This window comes from Musca autumnalis, unplaced genomic scaffold, assembly GCF_047663935.1.
Source record: "Musca autumnalis isolate F117 unplaced genomic scaffold, ASM4766393v1 scaffold_1, whole genome shotgun sequence".
Lineage (NCBI taxonomy): Eukaryota > Metazoa > Arthropoda > Insecta > Diptera > Muscidae > Musca > Musca autumnalis.
Genome location: NW_027411644.1, coordinates 70,683,230 through 70,699,870, shown reverse-complemented (window position 1 = coordinate 70,699,870; position 16,641 = coordinate 70,683,230). Strand labels below are relative to the sequence as shown.

Below are 16,641 nucleotides of genomic sequence, written 5' to 3'. Positions count from 1 at the left end.
ACATTCCAAACCAATGTCATATGACATTTTTCGTTTTTTCACCTTCCACGAAGAACATCGTCACTTGTATTTATCTACTTGTCTTGTGAACAGTGCAGTTTTGGAACTTTTTTCCCCCCGAAATCGCTTTATAGAGTGAATACAAGTGTCTACAAAAGAAAATGACTAGCCAAACCCAAGGTATCCAACAATTGTTGGCCGCTGAAAAGAAGGCTGCCGAAAAAGTTGCAGAAGCAAGAAAACGTAAGTAAAAGTAATCGAGAAATTATTGCCAAAAAAATCTGCAGAAAAAACAAGTGAAAAATGTCCACACAAATCGAAAAAGAAATTCCCCAATAAGAAAACAAGTGTCAGTGTGTTGGTGAAGTTGTAGTAGTTGAAGGCAGAGAAAAAAACGTAATTGTGTGGTGTTACTTTACTGCTTGCTGTGTTGTGGGTCACATGATAACCAAAGCTTATGATTGAAATGTTACAGATAAAAATTGTTGCCTTTAATTTTTACTAAATTTATGTTTTTTCCTCCACTCTATTTTCAGGCAAGGCAAGAAGATTGAAGCAAGCCAAGGATGAAGCTACCGAAGAAATTGAGAAATATCGTCAAGAAAGGGAACGCCAATTCAAGGAATTTGAAGCCAAGGTAATGACTAAAAACAACAAGAACTTCTTGGGTATATTTGTGTGGGTTAGAGGGAGGGGTAGATGAGTTTTGTTGTCCATAGTAAAGTTGTGGGGGGGTGGTTGAAGAAGGCGCCCTTTATGTTACAAAATACTTGTGGTATAGAGATTTTCATTGAATATGAAGTTGTAGAATTTCTAATAATATCGGAATGTTTTCTTTGTGCATTATATATTTAAAATGATGTATTTAATATGGCGTCCATCAAAGTCAGCTCTGCGACGTAATTTCATAGTGTTTAGAAACTAAAAACAAACTCAAATGTTACAAAGTTTTAGTAAAAAGCTAAGGAATATAGTATAGTATTTACCAAAGGTCAACGTACCTCAACTGGGACTCTAGGTTTCTTTGAAGTGACAGTACATGGTGCAAAGGGTGTTGTCGGGGCGTACAGTATAGATCACACACATGCGGAAAACAAATGGAAGACACTTTCATATTCATTGACAAATTGAATTAAAATGCAAGTGGCCTTCGATTGTGATTAAAGTAACCACATCCAGAAACAACCAAGCATACACATTTCGATAATTTTGTCGATCGTATTGGCAAAAATTATTACATATCTGTCCTACTTTATATATTGACTATTTAGTTGTTATTGCAACAACAGTAGAGTTACAGTTGAGTTGTTAATGAGCGGCAGGTATTTATTAGTTTCAATATTCATATGCAATTCGAAATCTCAGCAAAGACATAAATCTATTGACAGCTGTGTAACAGAGTTTAGCGATTAAAATCGCAAACAATTTTGTTCGATATCGTAACAACAGAATTTAACTCTATCTATGGAAAAAATTTAAAAAGTCTGTACTTTGGACATACGGCATCAATTAAGAACATTAAGGAAGTTGTTTCCTTTCTCTGTTTAAAAACTACAAAGGATATTTGACAAATGTTGTGATATTTGGTTGGGATATTACCTTAATAAAGATTGTTCTATTGAATATTGCTTGATATTGACCTCAACCATACTCTTCAATCACTTCGAAATTATCTCGCATGTGCGTTATTACTGTTTAACTGGTAAAAATGCATCGATATGCATATTCTGTTTCAGGTGTGCGCCATAAAGTTGGAATTTTAAAGGTATTCCAACTGTATATATGACAACACGAGCGACGCCATCATTTCAAGGCTTCAATCCGCCGAAAAATGTTGCTTGAATTACAACATTCTTAAACCTTTCCATTTTTCTTCGATTTAACCAAATAAGGACTTTCCACAGTTGGGCATAAATTGATTTTACGAACACCTTGCAGAAAAATCTGAAATTTATACCATGGGTATATCTTATCGATTACAAAAATTTAAAGCTTTTCGGGGGGAAGTCCATACTTCCCGAGATATGTGCCTCTGAAGTTCCGAAAATTGCATTGTTTACGTGGAAAAAATTTACAATTTAGAAGAAAATCTTGTTTCCGTGCCCGAGATTTGCACCTGTCTTAAATCCTCGGCCGAAGGCCGGCTACTTCGAAAAAATTTACAATTTGAAAAAAAAAAAATTAATATTTTTCCGCCAGCTGTTCGTAATATCAATTTGTTCCCACAGTTGTAATAACCTTTGCAGCTTTGACAAAGAAGAACACGGGAACATAGACTTAGTGTCTCATGCCACTTTTAATTCCACCCCAAATATGGTGGAATTGACGTATGGTAACATATGTCCGAAGAAGAAGAAGAAGAACACGGGAGCCGCAGTGATGCAATAAATACTGGGTTCGATTCCCCGACCAAAAACTAGGCCTAAGACATTTACGCGTGATTATTTTGAAAATTTTACCACATTTCGTCCTGAATACAACAATATATATTATCTATGGGAAGTCCATAATTCCGGAGATATAGGCCTTCAAAGTTCCGAATATTGTGTAGCCGTGAAAGTCTTAAATCCCCATCAGAAGGCTGGCTATATTAGGACAACATTATAATTTATAAGAATGTTTCGTTCGCATATCCGCATTTCGCCCATGTCCATAGGAGAAGTAGGGTAGGCAGGGTTTAGACGCAGCCCAGCAGTTTCTTTTCAATACTTACCACGTATAGAGGCTATTTTCCCGAACGCAAAGACATATGTATATACCTATTTTTATCTGGGGGAAGTCCACACTTCCCGAGATATGGGCCATGAAAGTACAAAAAATCCTATTTGTAATGCAGTTGACATTATCTTGCATTTCAACCATGTAAAACTTCTCTGCAAGTTAGTCGAAAAACATGCCGTTCGGACCCTGCTACAAAAAGGAGGTGATACGAATCCGAGATACACTCATTGAGCGATACTTGTAATTCAAATGAAATACATAATATGGTCTGCTCCAGAACCTGCAAGAAGTTAAAATTTTTTACTACGATAACATTTCTTCCTTTATGTTATCGGAAAAAGATGGTAAAAATTAGTAGATTCTTGGAGTAATGTAACAGAGCTATAGTATATATAACAAGTAACAACTGTGGGGGTTATAGAATCCTTGAGTTTCTTGTCTAGTCTATTACATTTTCTATTGAATTTTCCTAAATTACATTTGAATTTTAAAGCTTTGCTTAAATTTGCAACATAAACAAAGGACAGCTGTTAAATGCTATCACATCGTAGTGAATGTTAAATACACATTAAAGAAGTTGGCTGACTTGTTTTGACCATGGCACAATAATACAGGTACAGCGGCAAAAACAGCTGATCTTCATACCAGTTGTCAAAATGCATTATTGTGAATAAAATCACATACAAAATTTAAACAAGCAATTCATAGTAATGCGTTATTGTGAGCAAATTTGACGTTTTGTATGATTTGATGTAACACGTTATTCCACCATGGTACAGGTACTGCGGCAAAAACAGCTGGTTATCACACTAGTTGTCAAAATTCACTATTGTGAATAAAATCACATACAAAATGTAACCAAGCAATTCACAATAATACATTATTGTGACCAAATTTGACGTTTGGTATGATTTGATGTCTTCTTATTCTACCATGGTTTTGACCAAGGCCTAAAGAAGGTCGGCCATTCAGATTTCTGTTAAAAACTTTTGACAACAAACATAATATATTATATATTATTGTGATTTGAGTTTCTTTGTATTTTAAATCACAATAATGTTTTTGACAACAAACATAAAGCTGGGTACACATTGTCAGTTTGAATAACAACCTTGTTGTTGCTTGCTAGTGTGACCGTTCATTTTTGTCACTCATCATGCAAGCACAAAATATTTTGTGGTTGCTGGACGGTTGAACAGTTATCGATAAGGAACAAGTGTCGTTTAGGGGCACCTCTCGGATCGGCCCTTGGGACCCTGATTCCAACGATATATAATTTTCCGGGGGGAAGTCCATACTTCCCGAGATATGGGTGTTGACATTTCGGAAATTTCGTACTTTCACACTTTTAAGTTGTTTAGGGGCACCTCTCGGATCGGGCTGAAATTTTTGCAGTAGATAGCCCTTGGCATCCTGAATACAACGATATATAATTATCCGGGGGGAAGTCCATACTTCCTGAGATATGGGTCTTGACATTTCGGAAATTTCGTACTTTCACACCTTTGTTGTTTAGGGGCACCTCTCGGGTCGGTCTGAAATTTTTACAGTAGATAGCCCTTGGCACCCTGAATGCAACGATATATAATTTTCCGGGGGAAAGTCCATACTTCCCGAGATATGGGTCTTGACTTTTTTTACTTTTATCACCATTATTTTTAAAACCTGTGCCGGGGATTAAGACTCTCCTATGGACAGGGTCAAAAGTGGGCTACGCGATCAAAACTCTCTTTTAAATTGAAAGTGTTCTTAAGTAGCCGGCCTTCGGCCGGGGATTTAAGACTTTCTCCTATGGACAGGGTCAAAAGTGGGCTACGCGATCAAAACTCTCTTTTAAATTGAAAGTGTTCTTAAGTAGACGGCCTACGGCCGGGGATTTAAAACTTTCTCCTATGGACAGGGTCAAAAGTGGGTTATGCGATCAAAACTCTCTTTTAAATTGAAAGTGTTCTTAAGTAGCCGGCCTTCGGCCGGGGATTTAATGGGCCGATTCCGTACAGCGAGGCGAGTCATGTCGCGTCGCCTATCGTCTTTGTGACAAAATTTAAAAAATGCACTACGTACAGCGATAGAAAATAATCGTCGATAACAAGTTATTTTTATTTTTTTTTTATTCGTTAGTAAAAATGAACGGCGACAGCTAATTTGTTGTCGCCGGAAAATGAACATTACGGCGACAAAATTTGACGGCGTCAGGCGAATATTGCCATACGGAATCTAAAAATTGCATTTGGCAACGCGACACGACTCGCCTCGCTGTACGGAATCGGCCCATAAGACTTTCTCCTATGGACAGGGTCAAAAGTGGGCTACGCGATCAAAACGCGTGCATAAAAGTACTCTGCAAAAGCTTTAAAACGATGGCCATATTGCCCACGTTAGAATTGTAAAATGTCAAGACCCATATCTCGGGAAGTATGGACTTCCCCCCGGAAAATTATATATCGTTGTATTCAGGATGCCAAGGGCTATCTACTGTAAAAATTTCAACCCGATCCGAGACGTGCCCCTAAACGACATTTAAGCCATCGATAATTGCAAAAACTCGTCATTCAAAACTGACAATGTGTATTGTCCTTAAAACAATCAGTAGTGGGATTCTGTAACACATTTTTGCTGTTACCGACAAAAATCGGTAAAATTAAATCGCAAAATTATGACTAAAAACATAAAGAAAAGTTGGCTTCACTGTTTGTGTCGGCAGAGGCTAGCGACTACTTTTTATTCATCGTTAACTTACCGAAAAATTTCGTTAATTATCGAAATTATAAGCATTTTAATTTTACCGACAATTATCGATAACAGCAAAATTGAGTTACAGAATCCCACTACAGGTGGGTTTAGTGTCCAACTGTATAAACTGTGGTTTTGACTGTCGATTGCTTAAATTTGCAACATAAACAAAGGTCAGCTGTTTAATGCTATCACATCGTAGTGAACGTTGAATACATTGAAGTGTTTTGCTCACATCTCAAATTGGCTGTTGTTCATGTTATTAGCTTGCAATTTATATCAAAAAAATGCATAGAACGTAAAGGGCTGTTGTATACGAAACCAGGTCCGTTAGGTCCCACAATGAACCAATTAATTTAGAATCGCCACAGAAGTTCGAAGTATTAACACTTGTTGAAAGTTAATCACTTGATAGTGAATGCAAAAATGCATTTCAAGTCTGACTTCCACGGATAATAGGTATGTTTGCTACATTTCCAATGAGATTTACATCCTCTTTTTTTCGTAGCCGAATTCAGAACCGTTAGTAACACAATGAACCAATTAATATCAAATCAACGCAGAAGCTTTGAGCATTAACAGTTTTTGAAAAGTGGTTAACACTCGAAAGTGAATGTCAAAATGCATTACAAGTCTGAATTCCACGGATAATAGGTGCTCTGTTGCTTTACGTGCCTGAGGTTGCCATTTTAACCTGCAAAGTGTTCCCTTACTTTAAATAACAGACAATTTATATGAGAGCAGGGACTGGATTCTTGTTCTATGAAAATTTGAAATGAAAATATTTTCTTTATAATTTTTTTCATTTGACAGTCTTTTCTTTTATAAAAGTTTTCATTTCACATTTTCATAGAAAGAGAATTGAGCCCCAGCTCACCACATTTACCATTTTCTGCCACTGTTACCATTGTTAAAAGTAAAGGAACAGACCAAGGAATGTTCGTTAGTCCCGGTCCACACTAAAGCGATTTCATTGAAAACAATCGTGAAATCCGGCGTTCTTACTTACATTTCCAAAAAGATTTACACCCTCTTTTAGTTAAAAATGTCATTCTTTGTAGGAAAGAATAGCATTTTTTACAAAAACTCGTATTAGACATTTTTTGTTACCTTTTAAAAGGTAATAGGAGTAAAAACATGGGAAAGAGTTTAACCTATGGACTGGTGACACTATTAAATGTTCCTTTAAATTTTCTTTTCTTTTTCAAAATAGTCAGGCTTAATCCCATAATCGTTGTTTTAATATTTTATTAAAACAACTTTAATTTTATAGTGGGAAATAGTTAAAATTTTCTGGGAATTGGTTGGAGAGATTAAAAAAGGTTTTGTGAACTTATGCATTTCTATTATTTATTATTTTTAAATATTTGGAATACTGAGTTTTAGCCCGCTTAGAGGTGTTTCGATTGATTTGGTGCAACTAGGAGTTTAAATTTATAAACGTTTTGAAACTTTTTAAGAATTTCGAAAAATGAATACTCCTTCAAAAAAACATCATTTTAATTTGTCTCTTCTTTTCTCTCTTTCCAGCACATGGGTTCCCGTGAAGGTGTAGCTGCCAAAATCGATGCTGATACCCGCGTCAAATTGGCCGATATGGACCGTGCCATCGGTTCACGCAAGGAGCCTGTTATTCAAGAAATTTTGCAGTATGTCTACAATATCAAGCCCGAAATTCACAAGAACTACCACCACAAGAAGTAAAATGTGAGGGAGAGAGGTTGAGCTGTTTTGCAAAATGCCGAATAATAATAAACAATGCTAATATACAACAATATTGCTATTAGCTTTTATTTGTATTATTTGTCAAAAAATGTGTTCTAATCAAATATTAGCCAAAAAGCATCAGCAAATTAGTGTTGGAAGAAAGAAAAAAAGAACCTTCTTATGTATATTTTTGTTTTCATTTTATTTTAATTTGTTTTTCGTCATTCTATCTTCTATTTTAAACTCCAAGAATATTTAGATGAATGACAACCAAAAAAGAATTCCATCAAAGCTACAAATTACTACACAATCCCAAAATGTTTGGCTTTAAGTTTAAGAAAAGACCCCCTTATTCTTCTTACTTTTAAAAAGTGTGTATTTTTCTTTTTTAGTTTCAATTAATATTTAAATGAAGTATAAAAAAGTATGTATTATTGTTGTTGTTGTCTTTAAACATTATTATTAATAAAAAAACAAAAGAAAAATGAGAGAGAGAAAACGTAACACACAAATCAATATTATTATAAATTTCATAGGCTTAAATTCAAGTGAAATTCACTTAATATTTCTTTTGTGTTAAAACCATCAGTATGAAAAAAATTGATTTTTGTTTTTTTTCTTTCAGTTCCGTGTATTATAGATGTCTTATGTAATAAAGTTTCTCTTTAAAAATATTTTCATAAATTATTAATTGGGTTTGTTAGAAAAACAACTGGCATTTAAATTGGTTTAAAGAAATTGTTAGGAGGTTCGTTGTTCTTTTAAGCAGAACACAGCAGGTGACAATTTGTTGTGGTAATTAACAAAATGCATGTGATATGGGTTATCACGTGAATGTGTTAATTTTGTTTTGAGATAACTTAATACAAATACCCACATATGGATGTTATAACATGTGATAAGGGAAATTTGAAAGGTGTTTTGATTCCGTGAATGGCAAGCAAGAATTTCCTAGAGGTTTTATGTTAAGCAGACAAGTGTAAATCCTACAAATGTCCCCCGAAATAGGGATTCCTTTTCAATCGGGCATGTTATGAAAAACAACTGGACTTCCCATAAACCGAAATCGCATATTTCGTATTTTGGTGAATACATTATTTAAATTGTGATTGAATTTTAGAAATATTATTTAAATGAGGGGCGTTTGCGAAACAAGACTGCATATATCATCAAACTTTGGTGATCAAGACACCCCGAATATATACCATTCCGGCGGTTCGGTTTTTATCACAAACCTGCATATTAAAAAATACGTAAGTAAACAATGCAAATGGCTCTTTAACATCAGTTTTTTGCTTTATCATTTATTCACCCATCAACTTTTGTATGTTTTTCATAATGTTCTAATAAATGTTGTTTTAAATTAGGCATATTTTTTCCTATATATGAACATTGATTGCACTTTAAATCGGTATTGCTAAGTTCTTTTATAATATCGTTATCTAGGCGTTTAACTTTATCATTATGTTCCAACTGCGCAATTAAATCTGAAAATATTATATCATATTAACTTTTTTCCACATTAAGAGAATTTTCGCATTTTTAACATACCTTCATAATTTAAAAATAATGCCGTATTAAAACTATTCCAATGTTTCTTTGTTTTCAAACAATCCGATACGAAATCTTTTGATATAACATGTAAATGTAAACGCTGCATACTGGGTTGATTGTGAAAACCAATTAAAAAGTTATCTGTTTGTTGTCCTTTAACTTCAATAACATTCAAGGCCAATAAATACATTTCTTGCAGCAGCGGAAGGTGGTGTCTTGTGAGCTGTAACAAATAAAAAGCAATATAATCTTAAAACAAACAAAAATAGTCATGAAATATTGAACTAACATTAAATATTGAGGGTATATCATCGAATGGCATTACAAGATAATGATGTTTTGATTTGGCATATTTATCCCGTATAACAACTGCTGTACTGGATGATATAATGTGAGTTGAAGGATCTTTCAGAGTATTTACTAGTCCATTAGCCCAGGCCATTTTTTGTCAATAAATATTAAATTAAATTACTTCGCAAGTTCGAAGCAATTCAAGATATAAACAAAGAACAGCTGTTAAAATAAGGGGTCATCACATCGCTGTGAATTCGAGTTTGACAATCTAGTTCATAGTTCACTGTCCTAGTTCAAAAACGTATGAATAATGTCATAAACGTTTTTGTGGTAGGATGAAATTTTTTTATCGTTGAGACATAATTAGAAATTTTGATTGATAAAAATTGTATTCCTAAGGGGTACTTTACACGGTATGTTTTTTACATATGAGTTGTCACTTCTGCCATACAAAATGTATATGGAAAGTGACAACTCATATGTAAAAAACATATCGTGTAAAGTACCCATAAACCTGCAAGTAGTCCATATTTACATTAGGCAATTTTCCTTGCGGCAATTGTCAATCTGAAGGAGTGAGGTGGGTTATATGCATGGTACAAATACACAGGTAGCCGCATTGGCAATTGTTGGTACCATAAGATGTCAAAATTTGACATCAATTTAATGCAGTTGACACATTATGTTACCATCAGCTGGCATGATAATGCTACCTGTATTATTGTACCATGGTTATATGGTAACTCTTTGCCTATAAGCACCCTCTCTCACCGACAAACTGATAATTGCCACAAGGAAAATTGCCAAATGTAAATATGGACAAAGCAATGAAAATTTAAAAGAGAATAACAAAGAACTTTCTAATGAAATTTTCATAGTCTGGCATTAAACCATGTCTCCTCATATTTGGTCTGTTCCTTTCATGGCACAATTACCAAGGTAGTGGTATCACACCAGCTGTTCGAATATGAAGTGTCAAATCACTTTATATATATAAAAAAACATTTTGTTGTAATTTCCCCAACAAAATAAAGAAAATTTTGAAATAACATATTACAAATATGTCGATGCCACTACCTGGTCGATATGCCTTGGTTCCTTCATACCATGTTAACATTTACGAAATCCACTCGATTTCAACTGTCAATTCCATTGCTCAAACGTCAAATGAAATCCAATCGATTTCAGATGAGTTTTCATTTGACGTATACACAAAGGAATTGACAGATGAAATCGAGCGGATTTCGTAAATCTAAACATAGTATAACTTTTGAAAGTGCCAAAACCGGCAAAAATAGTAAAAGTTGAAAGCTGCTTCCAACTGTGTATGAAGTAAAGGAACGCTTTTCGAGTATGAATAACCCAGCAAAAAGTTTGCATCCACGGAAGCAGTTAAATCACTGGTGCAAGTGTCACGAAGTGCTTCTTTTTCTATGAATTCCTCAGTGAATTTTACAAGGGAGCGCGCAGAAAGGAAGCACTCCATTTTGCTTCCGCAGCACGCAGTTAGGAAGCACTCCATTTTGCTTCCGCAGCACGCAGCTAGGAAGCACTCCATTTTTACAATTTTTACCACTTTTACGAGTTTTGCGTTCCCGTACACAAAATTTGTATGAAAATCGTTTACAACTTTTACCACTTTGTAAAGTACGGGAACAGGCCATTAATAAGACATTTTAGTTTTATTCTTATAGGCCGTTTATATATAACAAGGTAAACCCAGTGGGTCTGGGTTTCAAATGTCATTTCCATTGTATATACTTCAAACAAATCCTCATAAAGAAGGTTAACCCTGCAAAAAACTATAATATAAACGCCGTATTACTTTAATTTCATTTGTTGAATGAAAATTGAATTTTTTATCGTTTATACATAAAAGTGCTTGTTGGATGTAATCCAAATGTGAGGAAAAGGATTGCCTTTTTCATTAGTCCACTGGAAGCGCATCCATGCATGTAATGAAATCCTCACTCCAACTTGCACCACTTCCATTTTTTTTTGCTGGGAATAAATAAATAAATAAAATTTGAAGATTCTTTCACGTAAAGGAACAGAGCTATTAATTTATTGAAATTTATGTGTAACAAAGTCTTATGCCAGACTATGAAAATTTTCATTAACATGAAAATGAGTTAATAGGTAAGAGGTGTGAAGGGGGTGAAACTCTGTACACAAGGTTTTGAAATCTGAAATTATTCTTTGTGTTTAAATTCTTAACTCTCAAACCAATGCAAGGCAATGAAAATATCAAAATTTTCATATGATTTCATATATGTGTTGTGACAAACCTCTGATGTGGTTTAGCGGATGTGGTACTGAGGGTGTCAGCTGCGGCTTAGCTCGCCGGGTGGGGAGGTTCTTCTCCGCTTGAGGCTTCACATTTACATTTTTTTGTACCACTTTTTCTAATTATCAATTTAATTTACATTTGGGTTTCGTAACGGAAATTCTCTTTTGTGAATATAAATCATTTGGTTATTATTTTTTTTATTTTAAAACCAATTTCATCAAATCTCTTGAATGAAGCGTAACAGTATGTTTACATCTACGAAATTGGATTTCTTAAGTGTAAACATACTCTTAGATGTTGGAGCTTCTAATGACTGCCCACCCCATATGACTTCCAAAGTCATCCGTGACATTTTCGTAGCCATTTAATATTGTTCGAAAATATCCCAAACTATAATATTTTTTTGCTTTTAACCGACCTCTACATTCTCAGCCTTTTTTAACAAAATCAACACATAGTTTTTGAGTACATATAAACTACATAATTTATTAGATAACTTATATATTGTTTTGTGACCTTATACAATTGCTTACAAATTCATATTCATCTTTTTTATAATATTTTAGTTATAGCAATATTATTGCATCAAAAAAATGATTTTTTTAATATATGCATTAACACCGGTATTAATATAATTATATGACATTAATCTAATTATATTATATATATAAAAATTAAGCAACAACAGTTTTTTTTTATTTACTCTTAAATAGTGATTTTTTATAAGTTATATTTTAATCAATAATATACGATATTTATTTTTTTACGATATTTTTCAGAAATACATGCATATGTTTACCGCGAATGCCCATACGCATATATCTTAAGAAATATCACTATAATGTATTTGTTGCTGTAATTTTTTATATATTTGTATATATATCTTATTCAATTTATTTCATCAAACTCATTATTTTAATTTCATAAAAATATAAATTTATCTAAAAAGTAATCTTTTTAATGAAAATATGGTTTAACAAATTGTATATCTGAATATAATGTATAATGTATAATTTCTACAAATTGGACATTTTTGTATACGTTTGATTTTATTTGAAGACTTTGTCTTAAACATTAGCTAAATTTCGCATATTTTTATAATTTTCTTTTGTATTAGATTTTATAGATTTAATTTTAAATGTTCTTAGAAAAATGTTTTCTTTACATAGCTAAATAGTGATTATTTTACGTTATGCGTTATTTTTGCAAATTAGAACAGATATTTGATAAAGACTTCTTGTAACTGGGTTTTACAGCAATGGTTGATTCTTGAACGAATTTTTTTTTCTTCACCGTTTTATAAACTGTTTTTTTGTTTTTAAATTTTTATGTATTCTACTTCAACAATTACAGTTATATACATAACACAGCACGAAAATAAGGAAAAGGATAGGACAAATTCTACTTTCAGCACACAATTGTCTCACCGATGTTATAATGTTGACTATATCCAGTCACTACTGTACTTCTTGGTTGGTTATTTCCTTGGTGTTGGTAATTCCTACAATTTGTGACACCTTTTTGACTGTACCCAAAAAGAACCTGATACAGTACATGTGGTTACATATGGTGCTGTTCGATGCTGCTAGAATTTTCTTTGCTGATATTAATGACTTCTAAATGAGATTAAGATGGCGTTCAGCGCAAATTTTGAATTTGTCCCTAAGGATATAGAAAAATTGTTTACAAAGATTTCAGAGAACAAAACTAATGTTGTGGTCAAATGTAGATCACTGTAAGGTGGCCCATATACAGTATGCACATTTATGTGTGACTCTCTTTAAGTAGTATAAAGATCTAAATAACATTGATTTTTGTGAAAGAAAATCTTTCAAATAATAAATGTTGTCCAATAAAATTCATTAAAAAAAAGTATTAATGAATTAGTCTTTCTATAAAACTATCAATTCTATTGATACATTTAGTGTTTCATCGATTCCAATTTTACACAATGTCACTGTGGGACACTTAGCTGTAAAACACTATATCAGTGTGTATATTGGTAGTGGCGTAAAGCACGTGTCTTTAAAATCTCTAAGGCGTTTTACTTTGCCATTCCAAGACAATCTTACATAGCTTTTACCGCGATATATGGTCCAGCACTTACAATTGATCATTATCCACAGATGGAAAACCACTTTTTGTTGTAAAAAATTTTTAGGCAATTCTGTCATTTAATGATAAAAATATCATTCTTAAGGATTTTAATTTGGAAAAATTGATCATTCATTTGATATCTTTTGTTTAAAGCCGTAAACTTTTTACTTTTATCTGCCCAGATAATTTATTTGTTAATAGCACTAAATTATATTGGCACATTTTTCTTACCTCCTTTTTATTTGTTTGTCGTGTTATGCCTTTTTTTTAGAAATAGGTATTGAATAGTATTTAATAATGTTTAATTGACTTATTATTCCATTTAATTTAACTTGTATAATGATAATGGCATGGTACAATGATATTCTGCCATGTGATAATGGTTAAATATTTTAAATATTCTTAAGTTTTTACACTTGTTGCCTCGTGTGTGTCTTGATGAAGAAAGAGCGACCAAAATTTGATCTCCCACTCATGCAATATGCAAAAAATGCATCTATTATATTTAATTTGCAAATTATTGGCAACGCGGTAAAAAGTCATGTCATTCCTGTCGAATAACTATTGTGAATGAACACTTTTTTCTTTCTCTTCTTCTTATTTTTCTGATGTCAGAGTCGTTTGCTTGTTCTCGTGAAGATTTAATATTTAAAAAAAAATAATAAAAATAGAAATTTGCTATTCGCATCATGCTGCCATCACAAAGCCAGCAATTTTCTCTAAACCTGTGGCGAGAAAATTGTTGGGAAAATGCATAGGGTAAGTGTAATAGACTTCATTAATTTTCTTCTCTTTTGTTGTTGCGGCCAGCAGCCCTTTGTTGTTGCAGAATAATTGTTTTGGTTGTTGTTACAGGCTAGGCAATGAACGTCCGTCCATGCAAACAAACGTATTATTTTCTTTTATAATTCTGCGACATTATGTGCATATCAATGTTTTGTTGCAAAAAAAAAAAAGGTTATTAAAAGACACAAAAATCAGCTATTGTCATTGAATTAGGAAATACATCCTTGGCAATATTGTATGTGACAATTGATGTCTACATTTCCTGCAAATTACATAGTGTCATCCAGTCTGAGTGGTAAGTATTTATTTGTTTACATTCTTTGCCTACTTCAAACTTGAATACTGATGTTTTTGTTTTCTTTAATGGTGGATGGTGTAGAACATGGTGTAATAAAAAGAAAAGGCAAATAATCAGTGGCTACAAAATAATAGATGGAATATGCTGGAAAATGTGACAATAACTAGCTGATCGCAATAATGAAGTAAATGGTAAATTAGTTGGATATAAATTTGCCTAATTAATGGATCAACTACGTGTTTTGTACGTATCCAAACTGTTGGTTATTACCTTTGCTTTGACACATTAAGGACTGTAACAATAACTAAATAGGACTACTCTTAGTAAGTAATGTTTTTTAAGAGACGTATACATTTTAATGTTTTGTCTTTTTATGTTGCAGATCAATATGTACTGTTGCTTGACTATAAAACATTTTTTTGTTGCCGTTTTTACTGGAAAATTTTGTGTATATGGCTTGGTGAATCAAAAAGAGTTATCGTCATTGCATCTTGCGGTGTACAAGAATGAGGCAAATATTTATCACTCCATACCAGTGATATACACATTTCTGCAAGAAAACGGAATGCATGCATGCATTTTTCTGTGACCCTTTTCTACTGCCAAGAATAAGTTTGGAAAATCAATTTGACCTGCCAATATACATCGTTAAAAGTACCCAAGGCCAATGCTGTGAACATTTTGTTGACACTTTGTTCTGGAAATGTTGTCTGTGGTGGATTTATTTATGAAAAAAAACAAAAAACAATTTGGCTGTTTACCTGATTGTTTTGTTTTATGAAATCTTCTGTGGCAGAAATACTTCTGTGTACTTTTTATAACTTTCATATTATACTCGGGTAAGTATTTTCAGAAATTATTATTTTTGGTGATTGACTAATGTTTTTTTATTTTTGTTATTTCAGGAACATTTCTACTGAATACCTTTTGTTAATGTGTGTTTTTATATTTCAGATGATGCCTGTCGTCTCTGTTTGTGTTGACGGTACATAGGAAGTTTGTATCATAGCCTTTTAATTCTGGCGAGGATACTTTATCCACAAGTGGATTTTAAGCGAAAAGTATTTTAACTGCCCAGTGAAAAATTGAATTTGAAATTAGTACATTGCGGAATACACATGTTTAAAGCAAAATATGCATGTGAAATTTGATCGAACGAATTCTACCAACAATGGCGCAATTTTAGTGGAGTGAATATTCTTTTTGGTAGCAACATTTTATGGCCTTTCTTGTTGATTGAGGCAGTGGTAAGATAGCATGCCCGTTGAACATTCGTGTATGGACAAATACCAAAATCTTGTGTGGACTTTTTTGCAGATAAGTATTCTTTGAAATTGCCTGTTTTAATTGACTAAATTTACTTTTCTTTGTATTTTCAGGTATCCTAATTTTATCAAATTTCTAATGTCTGTATTTGTTTTTTTTTTTTCAGGACCGAACGTGCTTTGGACATACTATTGAAAATACTGATGATATAAATCTACAGGAGTATTCTGCGGAAACTTTTGGCGAAAATTTACTCATTATTGTATACGTATTTGTACGCATAATAGTTTATAATATTAGTATACAATTAGACAATAGTTATGATTAGCAAATTTTCTGTGATGATATGATACTTTTACAGTATAGAATTTCAGACGAATTATGTTTCATAGGTACTGACCATTTAGATTGTCGACCATTAAATGAAATTTTATAAAAATAATACCAATTAGGTTTTCTTTTATAATCTGTGATAGGAAAAAGATTGGATTCAGTAGTAAAGAAGGGATTTTTTTACAATTTAAAAATAAAGCTTTCAAGAATCATTATGTTAATCATTGTTTCAAATGTTGTGCATGCACAACCCCTATAAGTTGTCCTTTCATATTCTCAACTTCATATTGGTTATTACCCATGCGCTGGCTTATACGACATTTCAACCATGGCTTGCAAAGTTTGGCATTTATGCCTTTAGCAAAATTGCTTTGAATAAAATTTTTTCGAAATACTTCTTGACCAGGTACGTATGAAACAAAGCGACTTCTTTTGTTATAACTTCTCTCATTTCGTTCATAAGCTTGGTGAATCTGATCGTTTATTTTTTTATGTACCAACTGCATTTGTGCTGATTTCGGTAGTACAACAACTTCACCATCCTCTAGCGCTCCTAGCTTTC

At 33.0% G+C, this 16,641-nt stretch overlaps 2 protein-coding genes and 1 long non-coding RNA gene across 4 annotated transcripts; 2 read left to right on the top strand and 1 right to left on the bottom strand.

The window, feature by feature from the left end:
• On the top strand, positions 1-7,835 carry Vha13 (V-type proton ATPase subunit Vha13). The gene is made up of 3 exons (XM_073980614.1): positions 1-243; positions 537-637; positions 6,985-7,835. The coding sequence occupies exons 1-3, from the start codon at positions 162-164 to the stop codon at positions 7,156-7,158; spliced, it is 357 nt and encodes a 118-aa protein (XP_073836715.1). The 5' UTR covers positions 1-161; the 3' UTR covers positions 7,159-7,835.
• Positions 7,836-8,393: 558 nt separating this feature from the next.
• On the bottom strand, positions 8,394-9,205 carry Aptx (aprataxin). The gene is made up of 3 exons (XM_073963556.1): positions 9,005-9,205; positions 8,713-8,938; positions 8,394-8,648 (listed from the first exon to the last, which is right to left on the bottom strand). The coding sequence occupies exons 1-3, from the start codon at positions 9,155-9,157 to the stop codon at positions 8,470-8,472; spliced, it is 558 nt and encodes a 185-aa protein (XP_073819657.1). The 5' UTR covers positions 9,158-9,205; the 3' UTR covers positions 8,394-8,469.
• Positions 9,206-13,939: 4,734 nt separating this feature from the next.
• On the top strand, positions 13,940-16,185 carry LOC141400909 (uncharacterized). 2 transcript variants are annotated; one of them, XR_012412229.1, is made up of 5 exons: positions 13,940-14,155; positions 14,252-14,477; positions 14,562-14,803; positions 14,863-15,319; positions 15,386-16,185. It is a non-coding gene; the product is annotated as an uncharacterized lncRNA (long non-coding RNA). The 2 variants fall into 2 exon arrangements; XR_012412230.1 differs by having other exon boundaries at positions 13,973-14,155; positions 15,435-16,185.
• Positions 16,186-16,641: the final 456 nt, after the last annotated feature.

Coding starts and splice junctions, on each gene's coding strand:
- Vha13 (XM_073980614.1), top strand. CDS start 162: ATGACTAGCCAAACCCAAGGTATCCAACAATTGTTGGCCGCTGAAAAG. Junction 244..536: donor AGTTGCAGAAGCAAGAAAAC/GTAAGTAAAAGT, acceptor CTCTATTTTCAG/GCAAGGCAAGAAGATTGAAG. Junction 638..6,984: donor TCAAGGAATTTGAAGCCAAG/GTAATGACTAAA, acceptor CTCTCTTTCCAG/CACATGGGTTCCCGTGAAGG.
- Aptx (XM_073963556.1), bottom strand. CDS start 9,157: ATGGCCTGGGCTAATGGACTAGTAAATACTCTGAAAGATCCTTCAACT. Junction 8,939..9,004: donor ATATACCCTCAATATTTAAT/GTTAGTTCAATA, acceptor TATTTGTTACAG/CTCACAAGACACCACCTTCC. Junction 8,649..8,712: donor ATTATTTTTAAATTATGAAG/GTATGTTAAAAA, acceptor TAATATTTTCAG/ATTTAATTGCGCAGTTGGAA.